Below are 17,752 nucleotides of genomic sequence, written 5' to 3' on the forward strand. Positions count from 1 at the left end.
AGTCCAGAGAATTGAAAGTGTAGTATGTATGATTACTACTCACAAACTACTTTTACCTTAATGTTATATCATAACCAAAAAGCAACAAGCACGCTTTAAAATATTTTAAGCATAGTTGGTTGGTTGACATGTTAATCCCAGCCGACCCTCGGGGGTTTTTTTTTTTTTTTTTTTTAACAATGATTAATTTAAGAGTTGGTTAGGATTATCACCTCAGTATTGTGAAATATTTGTGAAATAAAAATATAATTTCTAACAATTACTTATCATTTTCACTTCACTTTAAATTGAGATGTATAAGGAAAAATATATGATTGATTTAGTTTTTTTTCTTGAAAAAAAGAAAAAAAAGAAGTAAGCTGTGGTACCTATTACTAATTTTATTTTATTTTTTATTATTATTATTAAATGTTGGATGCATGCCAACTAATATCGTGGACTAAATAAAGTAGAAAAATATGTAACGTGCTAGAGTTAGCAAATGCCCTTTAATTCAATTGGTATGTGGGGTAAAGAAAGTGTGGAAATGACAGAAAACGTACAGAGACTAAAATAACACAAATTGGTCCAGAGGCGGGGAGGAAAGACAGGAACTGAAATTAAACACTCAATGCACGGGAGAGGTACTAGCAAGACACTCAATTGTGAGGGGACTACTCATGGTCGTCTATGGTGGCCTCAATTAACCGACTACTTATAGTCGTGTTGTGGCCTAATGCTCCGTATTCAGAAATTTAGCTTAAATTAACCCGTATTCTTTGGTGGTATCAGTTCGTCTGATAGGTCGAGCCATTTATTCGATCAATTGCTCTTAGAAATGCTTTGTCTCATTTGTTTTTACTTTGATAAAAAAAAAAATGGCACTCAAATGGACCCTTAAAGCCTAATGCCCCGGCACCTGCCTATGCAGCTTGAGAGATTAGAAGGAATATTTTCAAATATGCCAAAGATGGGGACGAAAATTGGTCAGAATAATCCAATTCACGCAACTTGCGAGAGTACAAATCATTGAAATCAAGGAATATTGTGAAACAAATCAATCCCGGTGTTTCAAATACGGGATAGATGAAGTTAAAATAGTCATCCATATTGCCCGCCCATTTGAATTGCCTACCAGTCAATTCGAACAAAAAAGTGACTTTTACGTAACATAACACTACTTTTTTTTCTTTTTTTTTTTTTTTTGAAAAATGCATGTTGTGATGGTGAAATAATTTTGAATATTTATGTTTTAAATTGTTTGTTAATTTTTTTTTTTTTTTTAAAAAAAAAAAGAAAACAAAAGTAAGAAGGAGATGGTTTCATGATTTGCTTGGTTTAATAGAGATGCAATTGCATAAACAAGTAGACCCACAGAAAATATTTTCCCGTGTGTGTACCACTGTACCTCACGAAAAACACTTACTAATTTTATATCGCATTAAACCCTTTTTCAAATCAAGATGGCAAAAAAAAAAAAAAAAAAGACTTTTTAAACGACTAACAAACACACCCTTACGAAGAAATATTTCGTTGAAACATTGAATATCAAAATGAGAAATAATCGTTGTACAACTCTTGCATGACACAACTCTCAGACTTTTAAACCTAATGGGAGAAGGAAAAAACTTAGAAATCTCCATTTGTTTTTGTCCTTCACAAACCTGTGTATATTTATTCAACATGTACACACTTGCCAAACTTTTTAGATTGATAATAAGCATACCTTCTTTTTTTTTCTTTTCTTTTTTAATTACATTAAAAAACAAAAGAGTGGGAAAAGGCTAGGGGAGGAAAGGGCACTTCCCACTACAGATAAGGAAGGAAGGCATAAGAGGAGAGATGGAAATGAAGCTATAAAATTTTCTGGTTACGGCCAATTTGCTGCATTGTGAACATATAATTTGCCGCAATATGGCCTAATGCTCTATCAAGCTTTTGTCTACGTACGAGCTATTGATTTGATATATATATATATATATATATATGAATTTAATCTAGGCTAGATCTAAATAAATGGTGACAGAACAATAACAATTCTTGAGCTAAACATGTAGTGGTAGGATTTGGATACTACTCTCCATATTAAATTTTATATATATATATATATATATATATATATATATATATATATATGTTGTCACCTTATTTAAATATTTTAAATGATAAAGTATCATATAGACAGTTAGATGCAACAAAATAAAATATGAACTAATAGGAATTTATTTAAAATGAATAGGATCTTATTCTGGAAATGTGGATCCAAATTAACTACCCTATACTTTGAGAGGCACCAATAAATATTGAAAACTTAATGAACAACAATAATAGATAATTTTTCCAACAAACTTTTAAATAATTCTAGATTTTAATACATTTTACATTTATGATGACTAAGTTTGTTGTTGTTGTGTGCTGATCAACTTAATTATTGTTTTTAGTTCAAAATGTGTAATTTACTTTCTGTTTAAAAAAAAAATTATGTCAACGCAGAGACATCATTTTGTTTGGCTATATCTAATATTGATAGTATTTCTGTCTGTAATGATCTAACTCTTTTGACACATGTAGGGTATACACCTTATGTTGATTTGTTATGTACCATTTTTAGATTTACGAAAGATTTTTTTCTTAAAAAGAAAAAGAAAAAAGAAAAAAGAAAAAGAAAAAGTCAAAAAAGTACAACTACAATGTAGAGTCAGAAAATCATCAATTCAGATCCAAAACGAAAAATGTATGCTGTGAATGGATGGTAACAGGCTAACAGCTATAACGAAATAATGCAAAGGCCTCTGAGATGGGACCCTCCCCCTGGGCCCCGTGGGCGGCACGCCCTTGAATGCCGCCACATCCACCACAAATGAGTCTTTTAAAGCAAGGGCTATGATTAAGGTGGGGTCCCTTTTCTTATTTTTTTTCTTTTTTTTTTAACAAAAAGCTTAAGCTTGAATCTTATAGTTAATGTCATAGGTAACATTAGTAGTTATAGAGTAGATGATTAATCACGGGACATCTCCGGCGCTAATCATAAACATTAGACAAGGGAAATATGCTTAGAAGAAAGTACCACCACCCACTTAAAAATAAATAAATAAAAAATCTTGAAAGTAACACCACCCACTTTGTACGAGAACATTAAATTTACTTCATTAATGCTCTGCAGCTCTGCAGTGAGCTATGAACAGAATTCTCTCGATTTCAAAAAAATATACTGTCATTTGGTTGCTTCATTATTCAAAAAAATTTAAAAAATATAATATTATTAAATGTAATAAAAATAAAATCTTGACCATCGGTTATGTTTGCATTTGGTTTATTTTATTTTATTTTTTGGTGCGTTTGAGATTGTAATTACGTAGACAATAAGTGCGATTTTAAACCAAATTATAGAATATAAATAGTTTGAAAACTACGTTTTTAAAATTTGAAATTTAAAAACGTAAAAAAATCTGTTTTTTCAAATCGCAGGTAATAATGTGTTTTTTTAAAAACGCAAAATTTTAAAGGTTAATTTGCGATTTTAAAGGTTAAACTGTGATTTTGCCAAACGCTTAACTGAATTTTTTAAAAATCACTTTTTAAAATTGCACTTTTTAAAATCACAAATTTAAACAGACCCTTAATGTTGTTATGCCTAGCTTTGACAAGCTAATGTTATTCTCTTTTATGGTTAAGATTTAATTTTTTATTTCATAAATAATATATAATATTATCTAAATTTTTTAAAAAACATACGAACGTATTAATACGGTGTCATTATCTATACGGTAGGCCTTAATCATAAAATATATATATTTTTTTTTTTGGATTATTCTAATCATAGTTGCGCTATTAAATGGACTCCTTCACTGCACTTAAAGAAGCCCTAAATATAATTAAGAGTAGGCAGAGCATTAAATGAATTAAGTACTGGAATATGAAAGTATGAAATTTATTGGAACAGCCACAAGTCAGAAAGTCAAAAGCTTTAGGTGATCTACATTCTACCCCACTGTGTGGATCTGGTATTTATTGATTTTTATTTTTATTTTTTTTGAAAAATGTAAAATCGGTGCGAGTAGTTTATTTGATTTATAATCAGTTTTTTGAGTTATTAAAATGATCTCAGAAGTTTTTTAGGTACGTCAAAAAAAAAAAAAAAAAAAAAAAAAACAAGTCACTTGTGCCAAGGGCTGGCTGATGAGCCATTTTTTTTTTTACTATAAAAAAACTCTTTAATTTTTTAATTTTATATATATAATTATTATTTTTTATTATGAATGACACGTTTCACCATTTTATTAACACTACATGGCACACGAGTTACCCCTTTTCTTGATTTTTGTTTTCTATTAATTTTTTTAAAAAAATATATCTAAATTTTTATATGTATATATATAATTATATTTTTTTTTATTATGAGTGACATGTATCGTCATTTTATTTGATTCTGACGTGGCACACTAACAGAATTTGTTAAGTGTTTTAATGAAATTTGACTGTAGATAGTGATTTTTTTTTTTTTTTTGGCATACTCCAAAAATCTCTAAATTTTTTATGACTCCATATGAAACTAATTGTAAATCAAATAAACTTTATTTTTTGGGTTTTTTGAGTTTTTTATTAGATGTAGACTCGATCAATCTTCTTACCTGCAATGTAATCACGATTAATATTCAAAGTAGTAGTAATGCTACACTTACTACTACTTTACAATTTGTTCATATGTTTCCATGCATGATCGAAGAATATTGATTTTTTTTAAGTGACTAATTTAGTTTTCAATTCATCACTGTTGGTACAGTTTCCGGTATGGTGTGAATCTGCACGTTCCTTTGATGTTCTTCACGCTTCTTAATAACTCTGCAAAATAACAAAACCTAGGGACCCTTCCGGGGGTCCCGCTCCGATGCCTAAGTTAGCTTCTGTGAGAGAAATAATGCTCTATGCATAAAAATTGAGACCTTGTTTATACCTGGGGTATGGGCCTATTTATAGGCATAGAGGTGGAGTCAAACCTGGATTAGGACTCCTGCTCCTTGTTGATCTAGAACTACTGTCCGAGTTCTAATTGGACTTCAATCCTTTACTAGACTTCTAATTGGATATCTTCTTAGACTTCCAATCTGATATCTTCTTAGACTTCTGATCTGATATCTGTTTGGACTTTATTAGACTTTTGAATCTCCTCTTTGGATCGGGTTGAGTGGGATTTATCCCCAACAGTTACCCCCCAATTCCCTTATCCAAAGCTTGCTTGAATAATGGGAATTCCATGTCTAAAGAAACCCGATCTTTGTCTCCTTCTGAAAACCTGCTAACCTGCAAAACCCGAGGGTTAAATCTTACCCCCCAATTACCTTCTTGTTTTTCCTTAGGGTTTTCTCCCTGTATCTTGAAAAACCTGCAAAACCCGAGGGTTAAATCCAACCCCCCGAGAAGTTTCTTCTTGCTCTCGGCTAGGACTAATCCGAGAGGCTCCTTCTCGGCTAGGACTGATCCGAGAAGTTTTTCTTGCTCTCGGCTAGGACTGATCCGAGAGGCTCCTTCTCGGCTAAGACTGATCCGAGAAGTTTTTTCTTGCTCTCGGCTAGGACTGATCCGAGACTCTCCTTCTCGGCTAGGACTGATCCGAGAAGTTTTTTCTTGCTCTCGGCTAGGACTGATCCGAGAGGCTCCTTCTCGGCTAGGACTGATCCGAGAAGTTTTTCTTGCTCTCGGCTAGAACTGATCCGAGAGGCTCCTTCTCGGCTAGGACTGATCCGAGAAGTTGTTCTTGCTCTCGGCTAGGACTGATCCGAGAGGCTCCTTCTCGGCTAGGACTGATCCGAGAAGTTTTTTCTTGCTCTCGGCTAGGACTGATCCGAGAGGCTCCTTCTCGGCTAGGACTGATCCGAGAAGTTTTTTCTTGCTCTCGGCTAGGACTAATCCGAGAGGCTCCTTCTCGGCTAGGACTGATCCGAGAAGTTGTTCTTGCTCTCGGCTAGGACTGATCCGAGAGGCTCCTTCTCGGCTAGGACTGATCCGAGAAGTTTTGGTCTCAGCTAGGACTGATCCGAGACGACCCCCCTTTCTTCTTGATCTCGGCTAGGACTGATCCGAGACGACCCCCCTTTCTTCTTGATCTCGGCTAGGACTGATCCGAGACTCTCGGCTAGGACTGATCCGAGAGTTTTTGCCTGCAAAAGAAACAACATCAACGGGTTCCTGGTCCCTAGACCGGGAACACTCCGATGCTTAAGTCAGCTTTATTCATTTATTCTGAAAATACTTATTCCCAAAATCTGGGGAATTTTCTGTCTAGTCTGAATTAAAAATAAAAGTCTAGTTCTTTGCAAATATAAATACTAAAAAATAAAAGCAAGCCTGAAATTCCTGAGAGTCCTTTTTATGGGATCACGGGCAGATACTGTTGTTGCCTCGGCTCTCTATGCCTAGGGCTTCTGCTTCCTCACGCTCATCCCTGTTCATCTCGGGATTGGGCTGTCTCTGCCTTATGCGTAACAATTCTGCATTTAAGTCTTCAATCTGGGCTTCCAACGCTGCTATGTGATCTTGATCTCCACCCCCCGGGGGAGGGTTCGGTGGAGGCTGCAAATTATTCTGAATAGCCGGTTCCTGTGGGGCCACGGGCTGTCGGTTGGTCTGGCTTCCGGAACGTGTGTTCATCACCATGCTGGATCTTCTTTTTCTTTTATGAGGAACGAATAATCGTTTCCCACAGACGGCGCCAAACTGTTGGTACAGTTTCCGGTATGGTGTGAATCTGCACGTTCCTTTGATGTTCTTCACGCTTCTTAATAACTCTGCAAAATAACAAAACCTAGGGACCCTTCCGGGGGTCCCGCTCCGATGCCTAAGTTAGCTTCTGTGAGAGAAATAATGCTCTATGCATAAAAATTGAGACCTTGTTTATACCTGGGGTATGGGCCTATTTATAGGCATAGAGGTGGAGTCAAACCTGGATTAGGACTCCTGCTCCTTGTTGATCTAGAACTGCTGTCCGAGTTCTAATTGGACTTCAATCCTTTACTAGACTTCTAATTGGATATCTTCTTAGACTTCCAATCTGATATCTTCTTAGACTTCTGATCTGATATCTTCTTAGACTTCTGATCTGATATCTGTTTGGACTTTATTAGACTTTTGAATCTCCTCTTTGGATCGGGTTGAGTGGGATTTATCCCCAACAATCACGTCAGTAAATTATTAAAGATCTGTTCGCGTCTATTATAAATAAAGATTTTTAATAATTTACTGTCTAAATTATTAAAGTAAATATAAAAAAAAAATATATATATATATATTTTATAGAATTCACCTATTTGGACATAATTATTTAAATGCATGAAAATGACGTATTTTCTCGACTTCCAACCACTGCATTGGACATTCCGCCATCATCTTGAGTGGTGAATGGTGTATTACTGTGCGGCCAAAAAGATAAGAAAGAAAAATGAAAAGAAAATAGATATTGTATTCACGTTGCGTATGAGCGTTAAATTGTCGGTTGGGAAATTGGGGGCTCCTGTGCCGTCCAGGTAAAGCTGCACAGCTACCCACCTCAAGCAGGCCCAGGACGGAACGGCAAACCAAAAATGGACACCCTTGCATCTTGGAGACGACACAAGGAGACAACAAAATCGCAGTTTTCTATGCCATCTGTGTCGGAAAGGCTCCACTCTGGGACACAATTTCACAGAGCACCGAAAGCGATGATGGCGATTAATTTTAGTGGAATTATTTATGCAATTTTTCAATATTTAATTGTAATTTCTAAATAAAATGAAAAACATCGAAGAAGAAGAAGAAGAAGAAGAAGAAGAGAAAAGAAATGAAAAGATTATGATCGAGGAATATCATCGATCTATATCAATAGGTCCCTGTCGAGATTGAATAATGCCTACAATTACAGATGCCGCAAAGAATGGTTCTCTCTCTCTCTCTCGGGCACCAAACACCAGGCCCACAAAAGAGTTGAGCATTTGTCTTCGTACGATGTGATCGTGGTAAGACGATTGATATTTTTTTTGCATCTTAAATCAACCTGTGACCGGTTTGATAATGATTCCCTTGGCTGGTCGCCAAGCAGACTTTGTGCTCATTGGTTGACTTTCTGACCGAATCTCTTCAAATGCATCCAAGCCGCTAATGTATTCAACCAAAGAAATTTTCAAGGAAAAAACTATAATATTCTCCAAACTTTAACGTGGTGGAATTGACACCAAATTACCGAACCCTTTTACTTAATCCCATTTGTTAGGAAACCCACCGTCAAAGACCCACTGCCTGGCCGTGGGGCCAGAATTTTTCTTAAATTTAAGGGCATAACTGTATTTTTTGAGAAATAATAAGAATATAATGGATATTTTACTCACTTTCTGTCAAATTTAACAGAAAATCTTAATGATTGGGCCGAGTGAAAGGGTTTGGTAGTTTAGATAGTTAATTGTAACTTTTTAACGTTTATAGGGGACATTGCGATTTTGATTTTTTTTTTTTATTTATTTTTTTTTTTGTGTAAATTTGAAGGGTACGTATAATTTTCCCAAATTCTAGTCTTATTAAGACGAAATTACAAAGTCCAGTCTAGCTGAACCCATCTGAGGTCCTCAGGCTGCGCATAAATTACGAACAACATATGGCTTGGCAGCCCATAAATAAAAATGGGCTTAATTCGTCATTACCCTAACTACAGAAACAGGATCCAATTTCCATCTATAATATGGATTTGGCACTTGAATCTAAAGAAAAATAATAAATTAATTAAAAATAATAATAAAAAAAAAATCTGGGTTAGGGCATGCCCCTCTATTTTATACTAATTTTTTTTTTACTGTACCAGTATTACAAGTCTACAAATCTAACATATTCATTTTATTGTTTTGTCTATCCACCTGGTTAAGCCAAATATGATTATATGAACGAAATAAAATATTGGTGAAATAGGTTTTGACCAAAAGGAATACTCAATCAACTCTATTGTTCTACGAGAAACATAAGAACACATTAAGAATTAAAATTGAGCAAGACTTATTTATAGTACCTTTTTATTCTATCAAGTTATAGTTACCAAAACAAACGGAGTACAAAGAATGTTAAGAATCACCAAATGATTAATTGTTGGAAGGACTAGAGAAAAATAAATGATCAGATATTGAAAAATAAGAATAGATTTTTTCTAAACTTTATTATAAGGAAAATTCAGAAGATAATCCAACGAATCACCCTCTTCAAATGGACTTTTGTAATTTGTCTATTTCCAACACACATTTCCTAACAACTTGAACAAACTTTAAAGGAAAATTCTATGAAAATAGACTATTTATATGTATTTTATTGATTGAAGTTATGCAAGTGATTAAAAGGGCAAAATTTACTACAAGCCTCCTAAGATAAAGCTCCTGGTTCCACTCCAGGCTATAATATTCCTGGAGTAGAACATATACAACTCTAGCAATTAGATGTATTCATCAGAATCTCTCATTGGGCTGAAGATTTAGTAAACAGAAGGCTCCTATTCACAATCCCAACGAATTTGATAGAAAAAGAAAAAGAAAAAGAAAAAAGAACCCAGCACGGACTTTTGGAGATCATTGTGCCAAGTGAAATTATCCATACACCACCGTACTCTTAAGGCCATTACCCAAGTACATTATCACACTCCTGCATTTTCAGAATATCTTCTTGTTACTTAACAGATATCCCAGACATAATTAAAAATGAAACTATGTTATAATAAGAAAACCTAACCTGGATCTTCTGAGGCTCTGCTTGCGTTGTTGAGCATTCAGAGTCCAAGTGGTGTACTGATCTTGTGCAATTATCCTACACATAAAACAAGATGTACAATTAGGCATCAGTTGCCATAGAACAGTTTTTCAAGTGTCAAATATTTCATCAAGTTAAAGTTTTCTTCAAGCAATTTGTTAAAGCAATTAAAATAACCGTGCATCAGTGCAACTTGACTATAAGATCAGTCATCTCCATACCTGACCATCATTGACGGAGATGCTTGGAACATTAGCTGCTGATTGAGACTCTGAACAACCTGACTGCGGAAGATAACAGGCAAAGTGCCTTTGAACCATTACAAAAAAGAGCCAGATTTGTGTTTTAACACAACCAAACAATTAAAATCTGAATTTGCAGCCTAGTAAAAAACTACCCACTTACCTCTGAGACACAGGAGTCATTGTTATTGTGCTCCGCTAAGGTGCCAGCAACTTTTTTGTGCTCCTCACATAGAAGTGAAGCTGCATCAAAGTATTTGGAAATACTAGGAATTCTACACAGATACATAAAAAGGAGAGGGAATGCATGTGTGCATGAATTTTCAATTGCACTTTCTTAAGTAATCTCAATTACTATTATGTATATAGCCACGTCCTATCCCATGGAAAGGTATATAATTTTTTTCCTTTGCATTGCGCTTGAATAAGAGTTCTTCATTTAAATTGACTAATCAATATTTCACTTATAGGACCAATTTCTAAGGGTCTTGAAGTGGCTTTTGATGTAGGTACTATTGCATATGAGTGCTGCCCCATTTGCAAAACGAGTTTCATAATCCACCAAATTGCATAACAGATTAATGTAGAAAGGGATACGAGATAGAGAGAATCACCCTGACCAACGCCTAGTTCTCCTAGATCGCCATGGGTCAGCAGTGAATTATTTCCTACTACAGTATCACAAGCGTAGGCTATCTTTCTAATATGATGATTCTCTTTAAGTTGCACATATGCCATATGTTTCAAAATCTATGACTAAACAACTGATATGAATATAATACAGAAGCCCTACAGAAATAAGAACAACAAGGAGAAGGCAGAATAAACCTGTATTTTCTGTACAGCCAGTCTCAGATGCCTTATTTGGATATTTTTCTATATTACTTTGAGGCACGTCTTCAGTCCTGATAAGCCAAAGATGACAAAATATTAAGAATAAGAACTAAGCATCAAAGAAAGACAAAAATCAAATGTGCATTGACCCAATTGTTTGGGTAAGAGGTGCAAGCTCACCTGTTGTGGACAACTAGAGGAATATTTCTATTTTACTCCGGTAGAGCATAATCAGTATCTTTGGAGAAAGCCTTAGAATTAAAATGTATGTACAGGCACCCACGCCCACACAAGGAATGAGAGAATCATACACACGATGTTAAAAAGGTTATCTTGGTGGTATATCATGTGTCATTTGTATCCTTGACATCCAATGTTGTGGTTCATAGAACAACTAGACCAGAATTACCTGATCCAAATGACCCAACATATACACTTACGTGTCTAGCTCCCTGACAGGAAGAAATATTATTGCTCTACAATGATTACTTAAGATTTCAAAATGAGACATGCTAATAAGTTTTAGTGCTCCATAACTTAAACATGAATGATGGCAATGAACATATGTATCCTACCCATTAACTTCCTTTCCCATAACAATATCACATCCTTCTTGGCAATCCAGTATCGATGAAAATACCCTTTTATCCTGTCATGAGAATCAAAGGTATTTCAAACAGAAGCAAATGATTGTGAAAGAAATAAGGTACTGTAACAACAAAGTAGAAGGAAAGTTAGAAGAGAGAAAAATAAAAATTATAAGGTACTCACAAGGAAACCAATGAGGAAGAGAATGACATAAGATTGCCAGAGGCATAACAAAGCACAGTACAAAAAATTTAACAGGTTAAACCATATTTCAGATTCCCATAGATCCACATGATTAGCACCAATAACAGTCACATTCAATTAGGTGGCTAGAATAATTTTAATACTACAGCCAAACAACTTAATATATCGCATGGACAAAGTGTTTAGGTAAAATTTGAATTCTACATACTATGTGGAACCATCATATTATTAAGTACTCCCCACATTACATGGCATATAATCTCTGTAAGGTAGTATAAGAGTCATCATGGCAATGGAATGTTTCTTAAAGAGTGAAAAAAACATAAAAGCTTCAAATCAAAAGCCTAGCATATTCCACGTTGAGATCAGACTCTTTTCTAACCTCTTCATTCATATTTGTAACAGTATCCTGAATCTTCTGTAAGATAATGCTTAAACACCCCACTTCACTATGCAATTCCTGATTATGGAGAAATTTAAAAGAAGTTTAGAAAACCAACAAGCACAGATGGGCAGAAATCAAATAAACAACAATCTACTATTCAAACCTCTTTCTCAGAAATAAAATTCTGTATGACCGCATCCTTTGCTGATAAGATTTTCTGGAGGTTTGACCAGTTAAAGATAAAACGCTCATAAAAGTATACCTTCAGCTGAAAGTGCATGTTAATTCTTTGGAGTCCAAAACACACATGATCTTCAATTTTTATATGGATATCTCTTCTATTTGATTTTGGTAATTGTTGCTACTTCTTGCTGCCTCCAGATGTGCTTCTAGCTCTAAAATGATTCTATCCTTTCTTCGCAACTCGTCCTCATCATTTTTCAGTTTTTGTTCAAGGTTAGAGATCTTTTCTGCATGAAATAGAGTAAATTCTAGTTCTAATAAATCATAAATGTACATACCGCTTTTGTTAAAAAAAATCAAGTGTTAGGCAAAACTATAATAAAGATAAGTAACAGGCTGCATCCAAATAATTGATGTGATATGCTCCAGAGTGGTATGATATTATTGTTTGTTTATTATAATAGAACAGCGTGAATTTACATAGGGCAGTACCACTTTCATACCAATATTACCTATTTCTGCACCATCCTTTCTCACATGGTGGGAACCGTTGGGGGAATGGATCCAGTATGGGAGCCAACTTGTGAGAAAGGGTGGTGCTGAATAGCATATTTTGGTTTGGAAATAGTAATTCCCTTTAATATAACACACATAGTTACATATATGCAGGAAAAAATAAATAAATAAACATAGTTAACTTATATATACACAAATATGTATATTTTGTAGTACAAATCGAAGAGCTAATTAAAGCAGGTGAATGAGAATTTGGCATTACCAACAAAAACTTTTTCAAATACAGAGACCTTATCCATTTTGCTCTTTAAGCCAGCAACTGAAAAGAAAAGACGAAGTTAAAAAGTAATCTGATAATGCAACTTTCATGAAAATATGAATCGGTCAATGTCGAAAATCTAAAAATGAGCTTACACATGGAATAAGTAATAGTTCAGAAAGCTACTTGCCTACTTCCTCTTTTTCACTCACAAGGCACTGCACATCATTGACAACTTGCTTGATAGAAAATGCCTCCTTTACTATTGAATCAAATAATAATAAATGAGATTTTATCTTCTCGGATAGGACAGTGAGCTTTCTATCTCTGGTTTCAATTGAACGTTTCATTTCACAAGTAGATTCCTGCACACAATTAAGACATCATAAAAAACATATACTACTCAAATACATTTCTTGATATGAAGAAATCTGAGGTTTGGATTCAACAACACAATTTACTATTGCATGATGATTTATTCATACATTAAGTATTAGTCTTTCAGTAGTATTTGTAGAACATTCTAGCTCTCGAATTTCGCAGAACAGGACCTTCATCCTTTCTTGATAAATGGGTAGTCACTAATACAATGAGATTCATGGAATTCTAGAATTATGTAAATCAAAGCATAAGGCTTAACAGATTACTTATCAATTTTCCAGGGAACTTGGAAATAAGATTAAATTCATGATTGCAAAGGTAAAATATGCAAAGGATGAAACACAAATAGCAGAGATGGTTTATTTGAAGATCAAAATTTAAAGACACGACAGGAATTATGCACTGCAGAGAAGAACTAGGTAATCAAAGTAAACCATCTCATGAAAGGGCATTCACCTAATACTTTTAGTGCCCAAATTCACATGTGCTTCATATATTCAGCAATGCCATTCACACCAGGGCCGGCTCGATATAATTTGGGGCCTAAGGCGATAATTTTAGACGAGGCCTTTTTACATGGGCCCTCTCAATGATGGTTATTTTTGTAGAGTTATGATTTTATTTCAACAAGCCTCTTTTAGTGGGCCCACTCTCTTTATTGGCTTCCTTGTAGTCCACATGTTTTTAGTTGAGTCTTCTAAATAGGAGAGAAAAAGCACTTTTTTTTTTGTTGGTATTAATTATTGTGTTCTTGAGCCTCTAACTATTTATTTTTCTATTGAAGTTAAAGAGTCTCTAAATAAGAGATCATGCTTCTTTTATTTTTTTCAAAACCATTCAGATTATGATTGGGCTTTTTTTTTTTCAAACAAACTTATCTTTGGGGCCTATTCCACTAGAAAAAAATCGTTTCAGATTAAGATTAAGCTTTTCTTTTTGTATTTTTCTTTTCTCAAACAAACCTATTTTTGGGGGCCTTAGACGACTGCCTAACTCGCCTTATGGACAAGCCGGCCCTGATTCACACGCTTGAGCTGTTTTACACCGAATTCATCATAAAGTCCATTGTTTATACACCAGTTAGCTGAAAAGGCAACGCCATGTTTAATCATAGCATCTTCAGATTTATTGCCACCTTCCTTTCTCTGGAATTCAGTATGTACCATGCCCACTATTTTACTAGCTTAGCCACCTTCACCCTCTCCTCCACAAAGTGATAATTAACAAAAGTAACAATCATTTGCGTTATAGAGATGATCGGAGAGTAAGAAACCTCATAAGCATTCACAAAACTTTCCCGCGATTGAAGTAGGCTTTGTATTGTTCCCTTCAGTTCTTTTTGCTTGTTCTCGAGTAAAGCATTGTCGTCTTGTAGGCAGTTCACCTGCGGCAACGCAGTTGAATTGATATCAAGTAACAAAAAGCAAACAACAACTTTCTATTTCTAACGAGCATTTCAACAAGCACATGGGCCGCAAATTCTATCCAGAAATTCACGAACGTTCCTCTCGAGTTTCTGCCGCAGTTCCTTGGACAAAGCTAACTCCGTTTGCAATTCCTGGAACTTTCTGCTGTGTTCTTCCTCGGTTTGCTTTTGCTTCTGCATCCAAACACCAAAAATCCTGGATTGAAAGGAAAACCTCCAACAGTTTTGAATTGAAAGCGAACTAATTCGAAGAAAGAAACCAGAATTAGAAGATGAAGTTGTTCGGTGGCCGAGCGTTCCTTTTCCTGAAAATTTAGACAATATATATTTTAATATAAATAATAAAACACACACACACACACACACTCAGAGATGTAGTGGATTAGTGGTGGAAAATCGTACTCTGAGCTCGTGAACTTCGGTGATTAGCGTTCGGAGCTGGAGCTTGAATTTAGACAATTCAAGCAAACCCATTTTTCCCTTCAAATATGGTTCAGATGCTCGTATTTCTTCTTCTTCTTGAAAATTGCTTCAGTTTCAACCTTTTAATTTTCTACTCAACCTCTTGGGACTTGGGAGGGGATTGCCAATACAAAGTTTTCAATGGGATGCACATTGTTATTTTTTATTTTTAAAAAGTAAAAAAGCAAAAACTGTTATCTCCCGCCATCTAAAGTGTTTGAACCCAATTGGCTACTATTTACCGAAAATACTATTCTTGCTTTTAGAAAAATATAAAGGGTAAACTACTAATTAATTGGTAATCTTCACTAAAAATTTTAATTTGGACAATGTCTCCCAAATTAAAAAAATTGTCAATGTTCCTATTTCCTTAATAAAATAAAATACTAAAAATCCAAAAAAAAAAAAAAAACTAAAACTAAAATAAATAAATACATAAAAACCAGGGGGGCAAATTTAAAAATTAAAATAAAAGTTAAAAAGTTTTCTCTCTTTTCTTTTTTTGTAAATTAATTTTTGTTTTTTGTTTTTTGTTTTCAAAGAAATTAAAAAATTTTCGTTTTTGTAAATTAATTTTTTTTCTTCTATTTTTGAATTTATAGAGGTATTTTTGTTTTATTGAACAAATTTTAAAGTAACTTTTGTCTTTTTACTGGCGTCGAGGGAGGGGGGACATTGACAACTTTTTAGTAGTTTGAATAAGACATTGTCTTAATTGAAAATTTGGGAAGAACATTGTTAATTATATGGTAATTTGAACTTTTCTTAAAAATAAAATATTTTTAAAACAAATATAAAAATATTATTTCAAAATCCTTTGGCCAGAATTGAAAGTGATTCAGTCATTCATGAAATTTTACATAATTGGTAATGACAAGTATCATCTTAAGCAAAGCCACCGTTACCATTACTTTTTGAATTGTACTTTATTATTGGAATATGAGCAGTAATTTGGTAAAATATTAATAAGCTAAATCATCACTTATTTTAAAAGTTTAATTTTTATAAAAAATAGTTTATTTAATTATTTAATTAATATTCAAACATTCTCCATCACGTAAGCCCAAATTCCCTTCTAATAAGCGCGTCAATATGTACAATATTTAATTGAAATGAAATATGAATAACAGACACAAAGTCCAAACAAATTTTTCTATTATTATGTTAAATTACCACTTATCTTAAAAGTTAATTTAAGCCGGTAAGAAATTATTGATTTAATTACTTGATTAATATTCTAAGATATACACAATGTATGTACAAGAACAACGATCCTTTAAGATAAAAATTGAATTATCAAAATATCATTAATGACTTTCTATGAAGGCCACTGTATATAGTCTGTAGCAATTGATGATGAAGATGAAGATTATTATTATTTAGCAAACTCTTAGATAGAAATCTATGATCATTTATAACACATATCATGTCACTTTAATATAACCCAGCCTCTGTCTGTCTGCCTGTCTGTCTCTCGTGCACAAATTAATAAGCAATGGGTTCAGCTCAAGCAAATTAATTAAGGAGCAAAGAAGAGCTAGAAATGAAGTCGAGCCCTTAGCCAAGAATTAAGATTGTATATATACTCCACACCCGTCATTGTCTTCAGGTCTCTACCTCTCTCCAAAAGCATGCACAGTTCAATTCAACTTGACATGCATGATATATCCAAAAATCATGATCAAATTATTAAGGAAAAAGTACACATAACCCCCTCAAATTACCACTCAATTGTCAATGTACCCCATAAACTATCAATTTTGTCAATGTCCCCCCCTAAACTACCAAAAAATGTCAATGTCCCCCTAAGACCAACAAAAAGACAAAAATGACCCTAATTTTTTTAAAATAAGACAAAACTGTCCTCCTAAATTCAAAAAAATTAAAACTAAAACCAAAAAACTTAAAAAATAATAATAATAAAAAATTAAATAAAAAACGAAAAAAAAAATTAAAAAAAGAACTAATTTTTTAATTTTTTTTTTTATAAAAAAAGTAAACAAAAAATAACTGAATTTTTTTAAAAAAAAAAATGAAAAAAAGAAAAACCAGTTTTTATTAAATTAAAAAACGAAAAAGAACAATTTTTTTTAAAGAAAAAAAACGAAATAACAAAAAATAACTGAAATTTATTTTATTTTTTAAAAAAATAAAACAAATGAAAAAAAACCAGTTTTTATTAAATTAAAAAACGAAAAAGAACATTTTTTTAAAAGAAAAAAAAAAGAAAAAACAAAAAATAACTGAAATTTATTTATTTATTTTTTAAAAAATAAAACAAATGAAAAAAAAAACCAGTTTTTATTAAATTAAAAAAAAACAGTTTTAATTTTTAATTTTTTTTTGGAATAATTTTTTGTTATTTTATATTTTATTAATAATTTTTTTTAGTTTTTATTTTATTTTAATAATTTTATGAAGGACATTTTTGTCATTAGGGGGACATTGACATTTTCTGGTAGTTTAAGGGGGGAGATTGACACAATTGGTAGTTTAGGGGGTACATTGACAATGATGTGGTAGTTTGAAGGAGTTATGTGTAC

The 17,752-nt window shown here is 33.3% G+C and overlaps 1 protein-coding gene across 1 annotated transcript; it reads right to left on the minus strand.

Annotated features, from left to right (window-relative positions):
* Positions 1 to 9,241: 9,241 nt before the first annotated feature.
* Positions 9,242 to 15,310, minus strand: LOC133858653 (golgin IMH1). The gene is made up of 15 exons (XM_062294125.1): positions 15,150 to 15,310; positions 15,008 to 15,052; positions 14,823 to 14,921; positions 14,595 to 14,705; positions 13,131 to 13,305; positions 12,944 to 13,000; positions 12,316 to 12,452; positions 12,146 to 12,205; positions 11,980 to 12,057; positions 11,381 to 11,454; positions 10,800 to 10,876; positions 10,135 to 10,214; positions 9,951 to 10,013; positions 9,712 to 9,786; positions 9,242 to 9,624 (listed from the first exon to the last, which is right to left on the minus strand). The coding sequence occupies exons 1-15, from the start codon at positions 15,219 to 15,221 to the stop codon at positions 9,601 to 9,603; spliced, it is 1,227 nt and encodes a 408-aa protein (XP_062150109.1). The 5' UTR covers positions 15,222 to 15,310; the 3' UTR covers positions 9,242 to 9,600.
* Positions 15,311 to 17,752: the final 2,442 nt, after the last annotated feature.

The sequence above is a fragment of the Alnus glutinosa genome, chromosome 1, assembly GCF_958979055.1.
Source record: "Alnus glutinosa chromosome 1, dhAlnGlut1.1, whole genome shotgun sequence".
Lineage (NCBI taxonomy): Eukaryota > Viridiplantae > Streptophyta > Magnoliopsida > Fagales > Betulaceae > Alnus > Alnus glutinosa.

Bases quoted from the DNA above. Each gene is read 5' to 3' on its own strand.
- LOC133858653 (XM_062294125.1), bottom strand. From the start codon at position 15,221: ATGGGTTTGCTTGAATTGTCTAAATTCAAGCTCCAGCTCCGAACGCTA. The intron at 13,306-14,594 runs GTTTCTTACTCT...AATTGTGTGCAG, and splicing joins GTTTTGTGAATGCTTATGAG to GAATCTACTTGTGAAATGAA. The intron at 9,625-9,711 runs GTTAGGTTTTCT...CTGAAAATGCAG, and splicing joins CAGAGCCTCAGAAGATCCAG to GAGTGTGATAATGTACTTGG.